The sequence below is a fragment of the Symsagittifera roscoffensis genome, chromosome 2 (genome assembly GCF_963678635.1).
Source record: "Symsagittifera roscoffensis chromosome 2, txSymRosc1.1, whole genome shotgun sequence".
Taxonomy (NCBI): Eukaryota; Metazoa; Xenacoelomorpha; order Acoela; family Convolutidae; genus Symsagittifera; species Symsagittifera roscoffensis.
The window spans coordinates 64,327,590-64,345,182 of NC_087063.1; the positions used below are offsets into that span (position 1 = coordinate 64,327,590).

The 17,593-nt window shown below is 33.0% G+C and overlaps 1 protein-coding gene across 14 annotated transcripts in view; it reads right to left on the reverse strand.

The window, feature by feature from the left end:
• LOC134840076 (hemicentin-1-like) overlaps nucleotides 1-17,593 on the reverse strand; it is a 299,861-nt gene that overhangs the window by 70,943 nt on the left and 211,325 nt on the right. Inside the window, exon 1 of one of the 14 annotated variants that reach the window (XM_063855744.1) lies at nucleotides 8,218-8,697. The exons of the other annotated variants lie outside the window; for them this stretch is intronic. Coding sequence (XP_063711814.1) covers nucleotides 8,218-8,449 — 232 coding nt within the window. The 5' untranslated portion in view covers nucleotides 8,450-8,697. Of the gene's footprint in view, nucleotides 1-8,217; nucleotides 8,698-17,593 lie in introns of those variants that run through there. 14 annotated transcript variants of the gene reach the window in all.

Below are 17,593 nucleotides of genomic sequence, written 5' to 3' on the forward strand. Positions count from 1 at the left end.
ACTAAACTGCATAAATAACAAAAATGACCGTTGCTCAATTTCGATTTTTGCACAAAATATCAATTTAAAAATTTAAGCCTACTTTTGATGTGGCAAGCAGAAGTTCACGATTAATCATTTGTAGCGCAGCAGTAGTTTATAACTAAGTGGATAATAAGTATAGTAACTGGGCCCATTAGGGAGGTTAAGGGTGAATTAGGAAGGAATGGGCTTGGGATGGCGACGGAGTTGTAGGCCGAGTGTTGGTGACACGTAGAGTCAATCGATTGGCTGTTCGGGGCATGTCTTTGATTGCAGCTACTGAAGAATCAATTATAACCCTACCATTAAACTGCGAAATACCGCAGATGAAAAGATGACGCCGTTTTCCTAGTAATTTTTCCTCTCATAGACTCATACTCAAATCGATGATCTAAAAAGTAAAATTAAAACTGCTTTTCCTGCCAACTAGACGTAACTAAGCTACCTGGTTTAAGAGAACAATGAAAAAAAGCTAGTAAGGTCTAGCTCCGACTCTGGTTAAAACAAGGGGCGGAGCATTTTACAAGCCTCTGAATCCGTCTTCTGGTTTATAGAGTGTTAAAATCGGATGCGCTTCGATCTGAAAAATGCAATTAAACCGCGACTCGGAAACTGGACAAATGGCATACTGACCAACATGCTGCAGAAAAAAATACTGCGAATTTAATTCTTGTCTTTCGTTAGCAAGTCAACCCCTTGCGTTCAAGACTTCTTAATTTGGATCAATCAAATTAACGTTACCCGTGAAAGCAAATTGCGTCGCAAAATCTAGTTACCCCCCCCCCCCCCCTCGTCTCAGAGAAGCTTTGAGAGGAAAATATGTTAACTTGTGTCCCATAATTGTGTTAAATTTAACTTCAACTGGCTCGCAGCAACTTTTAAAGTCGGCTTAGAGTCGATGCGACTTGTTGAGCTTTTTATGAGCAATTGGGGTGGCCTTTTTAACCCTTAAATCCCCCTCAAGCGGAACAAAAGGGGAAGGATTTTGGGTTTTGTTATTAGTTTTGTAAAAAGAACTATCATTAAATTACGCTTAACGATGAAACACTAGGGCAGTAAATTGCACCATTTTACGGATCAAATTTGGGTTATAAGTTTTATCAGTGGTTGTTAGATTTTAGTTGCCTTGAAACATTTTTCCAAAAATATTAAAGTTATGCTCTCTTAGAATAGTTAGTTATTCACCCCAAGCTTACGACAGACATGCCAATAAACCCATGCTTCTGTATCGACAGACATACTGAGTTCTAAGAAACGTAAATTAGCCAATCAGAAATGAATTTTCGAAAAGCTCCGCCAGGTTACTGGGACATAAAATCATTCACATTCTGCTATTTTTGTTTTCAGTTTTCACCACAAAACCCGGAAAGTTCCAGACAATTGAGAGTTTCTACCAACCGTTCTATTTAATATTCCAATAGCCATCTTTAAACCTAGCAATTAGAAAGCAAAAAAAAATGACTAGGAAAAACTATGACTGACGGATTTTTTCAACAAAAAAATCTCAGCGTTCTTTATGATTGACCCACCTTGAAAAAAGCTGAAGAAACGCGTTTTTTTCATAGCTTTAACAATTATCGTGAGGAAATTCATTTTTGATGTTATTGGAGTGTTCTTGATCCAACTTTTGAAGAACGCTAGGAATATATATGTTCGGGGTGTTTTTTAGACGAGTGTGCTCACCACTATAAAATCTTGCCATGAACCTGACTAAACTGCTTGTTTTTTATTTTTTCTATAAATTTTACCCCGCATTACAAAACCGTTCAAAATTGAATTGATCCAGCAAATTGGTTTTAATAATTCCATACACGACTGAAATTGAAACACTTAATATTTAATATGGTCAGTCTAAAATTCGTTGTTTTGCCACGAATACACAGTAAGTTATCTAACTCAGATCTGAAAAAATCTGTTTCAGATCTAATTTCAGAGCTGAAATTTTGCTTTCCTTGGCTATTTCATATTTAAAAAAATCAATCAGTTAAACACCGTTTCTGCTACTTTTCTGTTTTTTATAACTTCTGCTAGCTGCTAGCAGTTACTCACCAAAGTCTCCAATCGAACACTGCTGAAATACATTTTTCAAAGCACGAGACAAGCATCGGAAACGCATAAATAGCGTAGGAAAATCAAAATTTTGAACTGTCGTTTAATAATTTTTGAAAACTTTTAAGAACAGTTCAAAAAAAGTTTGATTAGAAAAACAAACTGTTTGTAAATGTATTTGGAAGTGTTTTGTTACCGTTGATTATTCTAAATGTAATTTTGCATTGCAGAAACAGCGGAAATGGAAAATTCAATTGTTTTCTCCATATGCATATAATATAATTAAACAGAATTTTCAGATCTAACTTCAGATCTGAATTTTTGTTTTCCAGGGTTATTTCAGAACTGAAAAAATTTTATTTAAGATTCAAACTTCAGGTATGCTTTTTTCAAATTCTCGTCAAGATCTGAAATAACGAACTGTTGAAGAAATAAAGAATTTCTTGTAGAGAAAATACGCTGGGCTACGGGCAATACTTAATTTACCAAAAACTATTCGAGTTTATTTTAGTGGCAGTGGGAACAGTCATGCTTTTGCCCTGATATGAGCAATCTTGTTTCAGTCTTTTATCCATATGATTATGAGCAGACTTTAGCACAATAAAAAGTCAAACCAATGAAATTTTGTTTTAAGCCTGAAAAAAATTCCGAACTATGCATGAAAATTCAAAAAAAAAAGAACGAATTCAACGCTAAAATGATTTTTTTTCTTATGCGCTAGGTCTGCCATGAACCATTTGTGTAATTATTTCGGGACAATATCAAAAGATGTTTAGGTTAGAAGCCGCATAATGATTTCGAAACTTTTTTTTATTAGACTTCAAATATACTCTGTATAAAAAGTAATCATTTAACTGGAAGAAATTTATTTTATATATTCATCGTAGAAGGTTGCTGATTTAATTGCTAAACTTATCCAACGTTGTTTTGAGAGGGCAAGTTGGAGGGGCGCATGTGCAAAATAATGATTTCCACAAAACGAATACATTTTTTGTATGGCTTCAAGCTTTTAGAATGACTTTGAGCATGTTTTAAACCATCGCTGAAGGTTTGGACGGTCTGCGTACTTGGTGAAATTATTGAGATTTGGTAAAAATGACTTACTTTTGTAATGCGGGTTTGGAAATGCCAGATTTCCACATCTGCACTAAGTTTTGTATCGCAGTGAACTTTTTCTCGACTAAGCGGAGTAAAAAAACTGTTAATGCTACATGAATTAATTCGAGACAGCAACAAAAGATTTTGTAGACTTTGTAGTGCAATAAATTGAACCGTATTTTGATAATGTGTCCAAAAATCCGTACTTATTTGGTTTTTGACTGCAGAGTATTGTTTCCCTTATTGCAAACAGTTCGAAAAATTTTTGGAATCAACAATATCAAAAAAGTGTAAAAAACATTCCATTCATTATGATTTTTTCAACAATTTACATATTTAAGACTTTTGTGAACAAAACGTTTATGCATCACATTGGTTCATCTGCCTTAGAGAACAAAAATAAGTGCAATTTTACGTTTTTTTATTCCGTAAGAATTTAAAAAAGCCAGTTTTAAAATTTTTTTAAAAGTGCCCTTTTTATATCCAGTTTGGACAAAGTTTACTTAGATTCTCAGCCAATTTTTGCCAAAGACAAGAGCAAATAATCAAAACTACCACCAATAAAATTATTGAGACTTGGTAAAAATGACTTACTTTTGTAATGAAGGTTTGAAAATGCCAGATTTCCACATCTGCACTAAGTTTTGTATCGCAGTGAAATTTTCTCGAATATACGGAGTAAAAAAACTATTAATGCAACTTGAAACATTCTCAGCGAGAAAAATGAAATAATCAGAGTGAAAACTTTGCTAAACTCGGCTGTTTCTAATTTTCACTCGGGTTGAAAAACTTAGAGCAGATGAGTAAATCTGGAATGTCAAGATACCGAATACAATTGTAGTTCATTGGAACCAAATACCGATGCTTTCATAGACGGTATTTATTGTCAGTTGGTGAATGTAATTGTTTTGCTAAAAGTCTAAGTAAAAAACGAAGTAAAATATAACAAAAACGCATTTAGCGAGAAAAAACACTAAATTGCGCTTAATTTTTTCCACTATTTAATCCTGGTGATCCCATAACATTACTAAGAAAATTGAATAAAATTATTGTTTTTTGATTTGTTGATGTACCAGCTGATTGGGTTGTCTCGTACAAGCAATTCACATTTTATCGTTAGAAATAACAGAAAACCTATGTTTGCATCATTTCATAGACAAACAATTAGTTTATGGAGAAACCATCATAGATGAACTTTTTCATTCAACATCATCACGTTTTTTTCTATTTTTAAATAATTAAAAAATTTCTGTCTTAAAATTTTTTAGAAGAGACTAGAGCTCACAAATGATTCCTTACCAAAATTTTTCTTCACAAAAATTTTTTTTTCTTTTATGATTTTTCTGTATATAGTTTTTCTTAAAAAAAGTTTTAAATCTGAACTATTTAGCATTTGCATCAAAAATGCTATTTTTATTCCAACAAAGTGACGTTGTCATTTGAATCCGAAAAAAGTTGACACAAAATTAGGACAAAAAGTATAGTACAAGCTTTTCCTCAATTTTTTTCAACATTTAATTGTTGAGTTTAAGCTAGTTTAGAGTTTTTTACTGCGTTTGAAGTGAATCATGAAGTCGATTTTATTCTAAAATATCCCTAGGATCTTTGAAAGTTTTTTTCCACAAATTCAATTTAGAAACTATTTATGATTCAAAGTTTTTTTTTTTTGAAAATTTTATTGGACTAAAATTTACATCCTTTGAGTCTCTTTATCTAGTGATCAGCATACTTGTACAAAATTTTCAACATCGGAAATGAATCCGCGCTACGTAAATTTTAACCGTTCATACGTCTTTATCTTTTGATATGATTTTCACTTAAACTATGGGGCGAATAATTCAGTTTTTTGTTTTAAAAGACGTGTAAAACCTCAAAAATTTTTGTTATCTCAAAAATTTCTTTTATGGGCGTAATTTTATTAGAATTTAACCAAAATATTTTTTAAACACGAAAAATTTTTTGCTCAAGTTTCTATAAAAGATATACTTTTGAAATCTACCTCTGTTCTTTGAGAGTGCAAGCGAACGGTTTTGAAAAAAAACTGAAAATTTTTTTCTTCAAAAATTCGACGAATTAAAAAGTTCGGTTTAATTGACCTCTAAAATCAAAAGTAGCTCAGACACAAACTTTTTGATTAAATGAGCAATCCCCGAAATGACCAATCAAAACTATCTTCTCAGCATAAACAGTTTATTTCATTTGCCTGTGTACAACGTAGCAAATTGGCAAATTATCTTGTTTGATGCAATGAGCTGTTTTATGAATTATCAGTCTCAAGTTAAAGTTTAAATCGCTGCGTTTTTTCTTTTGTACAACAGTGTTTAAAATAGTCTCTAAAACTTAATCAAAAAACTATGCGCGGCTCAGTCCTAGCATTTCCAAAAAAAATCTTTTAGAAAATACCCTGAACAAGCGTTGGTTTATAAAATATTGAACTATCCGCTAATAGCGTTAGCATCGCTTTAGACATAATAAATGACTGAAGCACACCTTGATTGGATTTGAGAAATGAAGAAAATTCTGAAATATTCCGTTAACTTATTCAAAACTCTGCATATCAAAAAACAAATGGCGTAATAATGAAAAAATCTGAAATCAACATTATTGTTTTTTGTTTGAAGACAAAGAGTTAAACTCGAAAAAAATCGAAATTAAAGAATTTTTAGTGGTGAGGTTCACTTTTTTCTATTTAATTTCACGCCCTAGATACCTTTTCCGCAAATGAAATGTTTGATAAATTCTGTTAGCTTAGCGTTTTCGATTGCACAATGAAAAATTGCATACTAGAAATGATATGATATTCAACAATCAAAAGACCAAAACATTGATGAAAATAAAGAAATCCATAATGTTCAGTAGCTAAAAAATTACCCATGTTAATTTGAGATATTTTTCAATACACTAACTAAAAAAAACTGTTAAAACTCGAAAATTGTTTTTTGAATATTACAACAAATGAATGAGATATATATATATATATATATATATATATATATATATATATATATATATATATATATAAATATATATATGAATGTGCGTGTGGCCGATTTCAGCTCAGCAATATAATCCCAACTTCTATCAGTAGTATCATTTTTGAAATCATTCAAAAAGACTTTTCTGCTTTATTCTTTCAAGATGCCATTCACTTTCAAAATTACAGTGTGTAATGATTGTGATCCTAACAAAATATACACAATTTCAGCAAGCTAACGAGTCTCATTTTTAAGTCATTCGGCAAGCAGCTGAGCTTCTTGCCAATTATTGGTCGCTTGCTTAAAAATAGGTTTAAATAACATGATGTTTGAACAAAAAGGAAATCTGGTGCTATCAGACAGTATTTCTACCTGTACTAAGCCACCATACAAAAAGTTGCGCCATTTGAGCAGTTTCTGCATAAATTTTGATCCTGAATTTTTTGTGCAGTTAACATTATTTAAACAGTAGGTTACTTTCCAACAGAGTAGTTTTATCAAAAAATTACATGTCTAAGCATTATAATTGAAAAATTTACTTCTTTCGATAACGCGTAGATATAAGAAAACATAGATATGGAAAAAAAACTGACCATATTTACAGATATTTATAATACAAAACAATTCAATTGTTGAACAATGTCGTGATCACTTTCCCAAAAAAATATGAAAAACACTCAAAAACTTGAAAATATGAATTACTAAAGCGTAAAATGTCTATCAAAAATTTTAAGGCAATTATGGAAAACTTATCGAGTGTTTTTCCCCATCATGTAACAATTAGTTGCAAACTATTTTGAAAATTTACCTCAGGGGAGAAATCATCCTCTGAGGTAAATTTTAGAAAAAAACAAACCGAGAGCTGTTCAAGTTAAACAAAAGATGCCAGCACCGTTAATTTGCATCAAAAAGGAATTAAGAAATAAAAAAAAGCTTTTTTTTTCTTTTTGTGTAGGATTTGAGAGCAGCGGTGTTGTACATCAAGTTAACGCAAACTAATCATGGCGAAATTCAGAGACAAAAACTCAACTACACATTAATTACCCCACCCCCCCCCCCCCCCCCTCGGGAATTCGACTCCTTGCCGACCCCCACATCAGTTTTAATTACCCCCCCCTCAGGGATTCGACTCCTTGCCGACCCAAAGGGTCCCCCCTTTGGTACGTTTTAAGAAATTTATGTTTGGCCGACCGACCCTAAGCCTTTTCTAAAGGCGCCTTTGGCACCAATATATACTAACTTTGAGGGGGGATCGCGCGCCGAAAAAACGCGATTTCTTGATCAGCATTTTTCAAAAAGTGTCTCAAAACGCTTTTTTCACAAATTTTCCTGCGGCGCGTTTTTATAGTGTTTCAGGAAAGCTCAACAAATCATTTTGGTGTGACGCAAAAAAAAGTCGACAAAATTTTCATTTTTTTTTTGAAAATCTAAACCCCCCCTCCCTCGAGAAATGTATATAATATTAAGTTTCGATTGTAGCAGGCAATATATACTTTTCTGGGAATTTAAATTTTACAGATCTGAAAATGGTTTATCGGCAACAATAAGTAGTAATTCAGCTAGTAGTTTTCTTGGCTTTAATTTTTCGAGGCCGAAACATTTACAATTTTAAGGAGACAGATTTTATATATAAAATTATAGCAAGATTAACTGGTTGTTTGTAATTGTACCAAATTTCTACTGCCATTGAATGCCTGGGCTCAACATAAAACCCATTTTAGAGTTATTCTATAAATTTAACTGCCCTATTTATTCGAAAAACTTTTAATTTTTTTCCTTTTTTGTTTGCACGGATGGCTGACTTGGATAGAAAGAGTGTTTAAAAATATTTTTTTAATAAAACTTGTTATTTGAGAAAAAAAGGAAAACTTTCTTGTTTGTATGGAGTTCAACGCTATATCAGTTTGTAGCCCCATCAGTTTTTGTAGTGTGCATAAAACCAGGCCATTACTTTAAACTTCCTAAAGTATAACTCATTTTAATGTTTTTAGGGATGATTGATGAACTTTATAGTAACTATATATTGAAGATGAAAATCTGCTATCACAAGCTATGAAGAGCTTCAATTACTCACAATATCTCATCAGAAAAGGGTTCTCGGTGTCCTCTCCATAAGAATTGAAAGCATTGTCCAACCCGAGAAACAATGACTGGTCCTCGTCAAAATCGTAGTCTAGAGTTTCGTCGGCAGCCGATCTTCTTTTCAAGTAATGATGGTCATCGGAATAAATGAAGGGTAAATGGAGTCGAAAGAATCTTGTTTTCTTTCCTTCATAATTCATCATAATGTGTTCACGAACACACATAGAATATTATTAGATTGGAATTGAGGTTGTAATTGAAATTAATCGTTTTTAAACTAAAATTAAGGAGGATAACTTTAATTTGAAAGAATAAACCATTTTAAGCAGTCAAAAATGGGCACAAAACACAATTTTTGATTGATTGAATCACATTATAAAAAAGACAAGTAAATTGTATCATATTTGTTAGCAGTGGGTTCTAAACGAAATATAAATGAAAGTCAAGATAATAAATATAGCCAACAGAGAGTTGGAAAAGTGTGAATGAGCTTAAGGAAGCAGAAAAATTGACTACTTTTAAAGAAAGTGCTCAACTTTTGGATTTCAAAGAAAAATATATATCAGCCTAAAGCTCTTTGAATTTCCAGAATCCTTTATGATTGACATTTTTTGATAAATCTGACCTAATTTGAGACATTGGATGTATCAACAGATAATTTTTATTCCGATGGGAATATTGAATATTAAAAATTAAATTCACTTTGAAACCAAAAGTTGAACTAACAGTGAGCTTGATAAGCCAAGCTGCCAAAAATAATTTTGAATGTAAACAAAATTCAGGACTTTTCCCTGAAAAAAAAAAATTTACCTTACAGGACCTAATTAAGTACAAACTCACTTTGTTGACACTTATTAATTTTAATTAGAGCATTTTTCTAGAAACTTTTGATCTGAGTTTTGGAATTTGGAAACTGATGCATTTTGTATCGATAAAGAACCGTCATGAAACTGTAAAAATGATGTGATTGAAAAAGTTTGAACTCGTTGTTATATATATAAAATAAAACATTTTATTTATCTTTGTTTTCCTGGGTGGTTTTTCCTCGTTTGTTCTGTTCAATGTTCGATGATGTTTGTTTAACCTGCATGGAATCTTTCTATTTTTGATAACCAAGCAATAAACATGATCACCAAACATCACGTTTTCTCTCAATAGTACCAATCAATGCCAAGTCAAATGAACTTCAAAAGACACTTTTATATCAAAAAAGGCCAAAAGAAAACACCACATAACACGAGGGAAAAACTAAGACGTATTTTTACCATTTGCTCAAAGAAAACATTCAAATTAAAGGTTCAACTCAAACAATATGATAGCTTCGCTGTCCGAGAAAAACAACAAAAATTGCAAGATTTTTACTTGGTTATTTTCGTTGAATTCTTCAAAAATTGTGGTGTTCAAATCAAAAACTTTAAAAAGGAGAAATAAGGAGAAAAAACTCTACAACAAAAATCTACTAAAGGGCAACTTAGTTCTGGTCTAATTTTTATTAGATCTGAAATTCTTTCCTGTAAAAACGAACAATTCTATCTGGAAAAGCGCAATAGTGTATTCATTTAATTGAAAAGAAACCTAGCTGAAAAGCTTAAGTGGGACTCTTATAAATGGAACCTGGGCTATTCAAATGTACTGATTGTTGCGGGGCTCAAAAAAAGACTTATGTCAGGCGCTTTGCCAGGCTTTTGCAAGTCGGCTGCTGGGTAAAATGTGAAGGGTTGCATCAAAAAATTGGCGCCAAATTTCGTACTCTTACTTTCAAATTTTACGAGAACAATGAATATCTTCAGAGCTAAGTAGAACTCTATCTGAGTGTATGTGGTTGTGTGTAGTGTATGTTTAACCTAAAATGAAAATTTTCTCAAAAGTTTATTCCCTGCAAAATAACTAACAAGAACATCATTTTAAAATTATGAAAATATTTTAAAGACATTATTTATTAGTGAAGCGTTGTTTTTATCAAAATGAGAAGACCTATCAAAGCCAGCCACAGTTAATCAAAAAGTGATCTATTTTTAATAAAATATGGAAGCGATCGTTCCAAAGATGGATTGGGGGGTCTTCGACTATTGCGGAAATTGCCCGTTGCGCTCTAATGAGCATTAATAAACCATTTCTAAAATTGGTGAGTGACAGAGGGCATCAAAACCCAAAAATCAGTTCATTCAATTACTTGTAACAACTATGACAAAAACGTATGAATAGAATCAAACGAACAAAACACGTTTATTTGGAAAAACCTCCGAGAAGTAATTTTCGCAACTGGCAAAGTACACAAATCAGTTAGCGTATGAATATAAACATGGCAGAAAACTAAATAAGTTTTGGTTATAAACACGACAAAAAGGAAGTATAAAAGGTTGCCTTGAGCCATCACGCCCATAAACTTGAACAGTTCAAATAAATTGGGTACAAAATAAACCAACACGTGAAGTTAATTATTATTTCGAAGGGTCTTCTTCTCTCTGTTGCGGAAAATTCGTTCGCTACACTGTACATTTTAAAGCAATAAAAGTTCAAAGTCATCAGGCCATCGAGTTTTACATAGTCTGGAATTTTGGTGGAGGTTAAAAAATCCGTAAGAAAACCGAACTTACTTTAAGTAGAAAAAAGTATAGATTGTTTCAATATTTATGCTCGTTGTGACTTTTTTATATCGGCAATTTCCGAAGCATGAAGGCAGTCCTACCATGAAGACTTCACCCTGATACAAGCTGTCTTGTTTTGATTTTCAATGTAAATTACTCAATTTGAATTACGTGTGCAGTTGTGTACTCTGTTTTCTCAGATGTCTGAATATTGACTGAACGACATAAACACAGCTTCGAACCATTCAAATGAACTAGAAATTCTTTCAATGAAATAGCTGGAATGAGCATTCAGTAAAAATTATAAAATTGAATCAGTGATACCCCATGAAAATGTCTCAACATTTTATGAGAGTCTCAACACAGTTTTATAGATATGTCAGAACAAGATTTATCAAGCTAATTTTGAAGCCATAAAAAATGCACACTTAAAAAATACAGTTTTTCAAATTGGCTGTAATTTGCCAACTTGAAAAACTGAAAGTTTAGTTCTAAGAAAGTGAATCAATTAAAAAATGCCAACAATAGAAGACAGAAAACCAACAAAAATCTGTCGGAGAACAATTGGTGAGAATAACTGCCGAAAAAAGTGCCAACAAGGTGGCAAAATACAAAAAATTGAAGACAGATTAGTCGAACTCCTTAAACATTATAGCAACAATAATATTCCTTTTGTTCTTTTTGGGCCCCTCTTCTAATTTTGCTTTTTAGTTTCAACACTTTTATCTATTTTTTTATCTGATCAAAGCTTTTACCGTTACTAATTGTCGCTTGCTACGAATCGTCGCGTGCTACGAATAGTCGCTTTATACAAATGCTACGAATGGTCCTTTGCGACAATTTGTCGCTTGCGACGAATTGTCGCCATGCCAGGATATACCAATTTTGAGGGAGCAGCGCGCGCCAAATAAAAAACGCAGTTTTTTTGTCGAATTTTACCAAAAAAGCTTAAATTCTGACTGTTTTTTCAAGAGTTGGTTGAAGTGCTGAAAATTTGAAGTCAAAATAGGGGCGTTATTGTGATTTGGGAGAGCTCGGAAAATAACTTCAGCCGACCTAAAATATGGTCGAGAAATGTTGAAACATTTTTGAAGGACTAATCGCCTCTCTAGAAAAAGCTAATTACGTCCCTGCTTCATATTACAGTTATTTTGTCACACTTGAAATGCTGTTTTTACTTGTAGTTACCGGGATAGGTTTGTTTGGTATAAGCAAATTGAAAATCTACAGTGACATAATTTTTGGTAAAAAACTTGTCATTCAATTTTAATATCGAAAAAGATAGCCAATGATAAATTTCGAAATCTATGTGCCATAGCATGCGAATTGTATGCAGGGGGGATCTAGTGTTTTCTTGATCTCGAGGAGAGATTTGAAAAATTTATTTTAACTACATCAATCAAATTGACTTTTGAATACAGTTCTGATTTAAATTAACCGGACAAAACGCGTTAAACTTGAAATTTAAAACCCGTTTTTCTCAAACTGGGTTGAGTTTAGGTGTAAACTTATGAAGACAAAACTTGCTGAAAATTTTAGCAGAATTAATATGGTGTAATTTGTTTTGCAAAATTCGGGCCCAAAATTTTACACCAAAAATGGGTCATTTTGGTTTTTCTTAGTTAATCAAAAATTACGCCAAAAATGCCCAGTCGATCACAGACATAATTATATCAACGTGAGCCCCTTACATAGCCCAACAAACTTTAAGAAGGGTATAATCTCCAAAAAAATTGAATAAGTTATTTTATTTTTGTTTGATAGACAAAAAAGGTCATTTTTACTATATAAAATACCAACTTTTTATTTGAAAATAATTTTTTAACAATTTGCAAATTTTTTTGGAGATTATATCTTTCTTATGGTTTGTTGGGCTACTTAAGGGGCTCACTTTGATATAATTATTTCTGTGATCGACTGGGCATTTTTGGCGTAATTTTTGATTAACTAAGAAAAACCAAAATGACCCATTTTTGGTGTAAAATTTTGGGCCCGATTTTTGCAAAACAAATTACACCATATTAATTCTGCTAAAATTTTCAGCAAGTTTTGTCTTCATAAGTTTTCACCAAAACTCAACCCAGTTTGAGAAAAACGGGTTTTAAATTTCAAGTTTAACGCGTTTTGTCCGGTTAATTTAAATCAGCACTGTAGTCCCAAACACTATACAGATCCTGTTTTTTTTAAAAAAACTTTGTGACCGCTGCAATATTTTTAAAATAATACATGCCAAAAAAGACGTTTCGGAGCTCTCTTTTGAATTTTTTTCACCATTCTAAACTGCATTGCGACGCAGAACTATCAGAATATAATTTGATCGCCGGCATTTAACTGCAGAAAAAACCAGTCTTAGTTTAAATTCTCTGTTACTTTCGTCAAAAATAAGAGCAAAAAAATTAATGGTCGACAGCTCATTTAAGAGTTCCAGCTTGGTTCTACGTGATCCTTTTGAAAATTTATTCAAAATACGTCTATCATCAAAAAACTCAGGTTGAATCTAATAAACTTCATCTGTTTTCAGGTCATAATATAAATTACGCTAACTCAGAAGTAAGGAGATATTTCGAGTGATGAGCTCAGGTGCGAAAACTGTTCCAGAGAGTGGCGTAATTTCAAAAATATCCAAAACTCCAGGTTTTTTCACATTTTAATGCGGTTTTTCAATATCAGATATTTGTTGTAAGCAATTAAAATGGATCAAGTAAATCAAAGGATCAAAATAACGTTCAAAGTCAGCATGGTTTGAAAGCTGAAGAAAAAAAAGAATTATCGCACCGATGTATAAAGAGAGATTAGCACAGTGACTTTTTGGCCGGTGGGGTACTTGTATGTGCCAACATTATTGTTTTAATCTCCTTCTTGCCGATGATTGTTCTCTTACTTATAGTTAGTGTGTGTAAGTGGGGAGAGAAGAGAAGAAAGAGAGAGGGAGCTAAGTGAAAAATTGGACTGCAATGGGGGAATTTCTGGCTGCTGCTGGTGTTGTTTTTTGTATTTGTACTGGCTATACCAATAGTACTGGAAGCTACTTGTGGTTAGATAAGACGCCATTACTGCAGTGCTCTAGGAGACTGAAGATACGCTATCTATTCTAATCCAGATATAACTGGCACGATCGACAAAAACGAGCCGAAGTACTCAACAAAAGAAAAACAATGATCTGACGCAACAAAATTTGACCGCTCCAAAATAAGGTTTTTATTATCGAAAATCATATAAGGTAAAAACTTTTTATCAAGCCCTGGCTTCAATTTTTAAAAAAAAAACTCGTTGTCGGAAGTTTCAAAATAACGTTTTCCTGTTCATGTTTTTTTTACCGTACCTTTTGGCAGCAAAATTTACGACTATAGTTTTTTTTTCGGCTAAACTGAGTAATATCCACAAGAACACAGACTCTAATTATTATTATCAAATTGAGTTCTGGATTTATTTCTTAAGATGAGTTCCCGAACAATAACAATTCCACGCTTCATTGGTCATGCGTGAAACGGTGACAGAATATTGGAAATCGGTGCTACTGAGTAACAATGGCATCAGAGGCTTCGCAATTGTAAAAATGAATACCAATTTTACAAGAATATTAAATATAGATATAACTGAAGCACTGTTATTTGAAACACTAAATATATATAACAAGCTTCATGCTCGATTGAAAACATATAGTTGAAAAATCGCAAATTTTTTCCAAGATCAAATAAATGAAAAAAAAACCTGAGAAAAAAATGTTTAAAAAATACTAAGGAACCCGACAAGAATTGTTAAAAAAGGAATTTTCATTTTTTGTTTCTAAGTTTCTAAGAAAGTGACGGATAATTTTCTGTTCGATCTTTCGATGAGAGTAATTAATGAAATATTAATGCTTGCTGTGGTCAGTAGCGGGAGGGTGCGGTTCGGACGCCCCTCCCCCCTCAGAGACTCGACCCTGCCGACCCAAAGGGTCTCCCCTTTGTACTATTTCAACATATCCATTTTTGGCCGACTGACCTTAAAAATTTTTCAAAGGCGGGAGCGCGCGCCGAAAAAAAAACGCGCTTTTTTGGTCGAAATTTTTTTCAAAAAGTGCGTTTTTGGGCACTTTTTGGAAAATTTCGACCAAAAAATCGCGTTTTTTGGCGCGCGCTCCCCCCTCAAAATTAGTACAGATTGACGCCGAAGGCGCCTTTAGAAAAGTGTTAAGGTCAGTCGGCCAAAATGGATATCTGAAAATAGTACAAAGGGGAGACCCTTTGGATCTGGAGGGGGCCGAATCCCTGAGGGGGGGGGGGGTTTGGTAAGAGAAGCGTCTGACTCCCGCCCTCCCCCGCCCCCCGCCCTAAATCCGCTACTGCTCTCTTTTATGAACTCTTCTTAAATAAAATGGAAATTTTTGGCATTGGGGATATGAGTTTAAGAGAGTTTTCGGCCTAGTATCATTGCATTGTAAATTTATCCTTAAAACCATTTTTTTCTCAGTTGTAGCGCAATTGTGACCTAATAAAAGTTTTCACCTTTGAAAAGCATACAACAATTTTATTTATTGAATTACATGAGTTGCAGTTTATTTTAATTTTTTTTACATCATTTCAATACAATTATGTATATATTTAAAAAAGGGATTTGTATTAGTTACTTTTGTGCAACAAAAAATCTAACATATTTTCTGAAAAAAAAATGTGAAGCGCGATTTTGCACAATCTCCATTTTTGTTATCGAAGAGTTTTCTTCGAACTCTATATGAAATATTAGTATGAAAGATGAGCTTCAAAGATGAAACTTCCGAAATAAAAAGGGGCTAATTTCCAATTTTTTATTAAAATAATTTGTTAATAATTTTTTTCTCTTCCTTCACACCAATTATATAGTTGGTACTTTGAAATGAAAAAAGTATTAAATGAAGTTCTCAATTGACATCAAAGAAATGCAAGATTTCATAGTGGTAACTTACTTCTATGCGAATAATTTTTCAAAATTTGAAGTCAAATGACGAAACATTTGTATAGAGAAAGACTGCATGAATAATTTTAGATAAGATAACAAAAAATATATATTCAGGTAGTTGTCGAAATCATAAACAAGTACGGTAAAAATTAGTGAAGCTATGACTAGTGGATCATTTTTGTTGCAGCTTCCACAAATTTACGGTTCTGTATCTAAGCTCTCTTATCCTTTTATTCTCAACTGGGACTGCGAGAAATGGTAAATTGGGAGCATAAATCGCAGAATAGCTTTTCACTTTTAGTGACAGCATAACAAGCACAGAACCTGAGTTGTTGCCGCGATTGTGATTGACGCTTGGCGGACAACGGAACGCATTGATAAATGACTGCGCAGGAAATAATCAACACGTGAAATAAATTCGGAGAAAAAAAAACAAGAAACCGCGTAAAAATTTGTACAATTTTTTCTGGACAAATTTGAAAAAATATGAACCAAGAATGATAGAAGAGTCTGGAAAATAAACAGAGAAAGGTCGGAGAAGGGTAGACAAAAGGCTCAGCTTAGATCAAGCAAAGGCTAATAGTCAATTACTGCTGTCATAAAATGGTTCATTTTAAATCTAACGCTTTTACAAGCTTCAAATTACGACCAAAATCATCTGTTTTCTTTTGTGACGTTTTTCTACTTTTTGTGCGATTGAAAAAGTGAAATTATAAATCAATCTTGAGCTGTGGATGAAATAATTAGGTATGACCGGCTGCCGTATTTGTTCATACCAGCACAAACTGATAACAGATTTTGTCTCCGGTGTAAAATGTAACCAGTTTACTAATTTTCTTGTAATCATTGCAAAATATAATCAGTTCAAAATTTTTCATGTTTTCATTGCATTCACCATTTGAAGTTCTGATATATACAGGTGTTTAAATTAAATTTCGTGGTTTCTTTAAAGGTTAACCCGTGTCTTTTTCCAGCTAAATTGTCGCATTGTTTCTAAAAACATAATCCTCGAAATCATAGCTAAGTTCTAACCAAACAACGGGCCAGGAATGAATAAATAGAAGTAAAAACAGTAATACTTTTTCGATCAAAACAAAATATTGTGTGTCGGAATCTATTAACGCAGCCACATGCTAAAGTCTTTTATGCCGAGAGGAATATAATGAAAGCCTGAGATTGGGTATTTCGGGAAGCCGGACGGTAAGGGTACTGTAAATTAAAAATTGACAGAAAATGTCAAAGAGGAAATCTCTGTTTCAGGGTTCAACCGAACACCGAAGACAAAATCACACTCAAAATCAGAAACTTCTTTCGGAAACTTCTTTCGAAAGAGCAAGAGTACTATAATTTTGCTCTGAGTGAGTAGTTGTGTAAATTGATATGATTTGGGATTTGATTGATAATTTGGGAAATGAAAGAAATATGCATGTCAGCTGGAGCCTACTAATAGAACCATAACACCATGGCCGCTTGGCTGGGTTTGTCCTGTAAACTACTATCCAAAACGACCAATTAACCGAAAACTCATCAAAAATCAGGCAGCAATTCTTCCGAGAATTGAACAGGTATTATTTCAACAAAAGTATCAAAAGATAGATTTTTTGAGAAAACCGCAATATAGATTGATTTTTGATTTTTTTGCGCTTGTTTTGAGGAGTTTTAGATTTAAGTTTTCGCCCAATTTGACATTTTTTCGAAAAAGGTCTTTCTCAGCCCGAGGATAACGGGTACAATTTGAGGCCAGAAGTTTGTGAAAGATTCCTATAGGGGCTTTCAAATTAAGATAGACAGCTAGCCAGCCTAACTAGGAAAACAAAATGCGTTGCTTTATTGGGCTGAGAAGGAATTAGCAAACAAAATAGC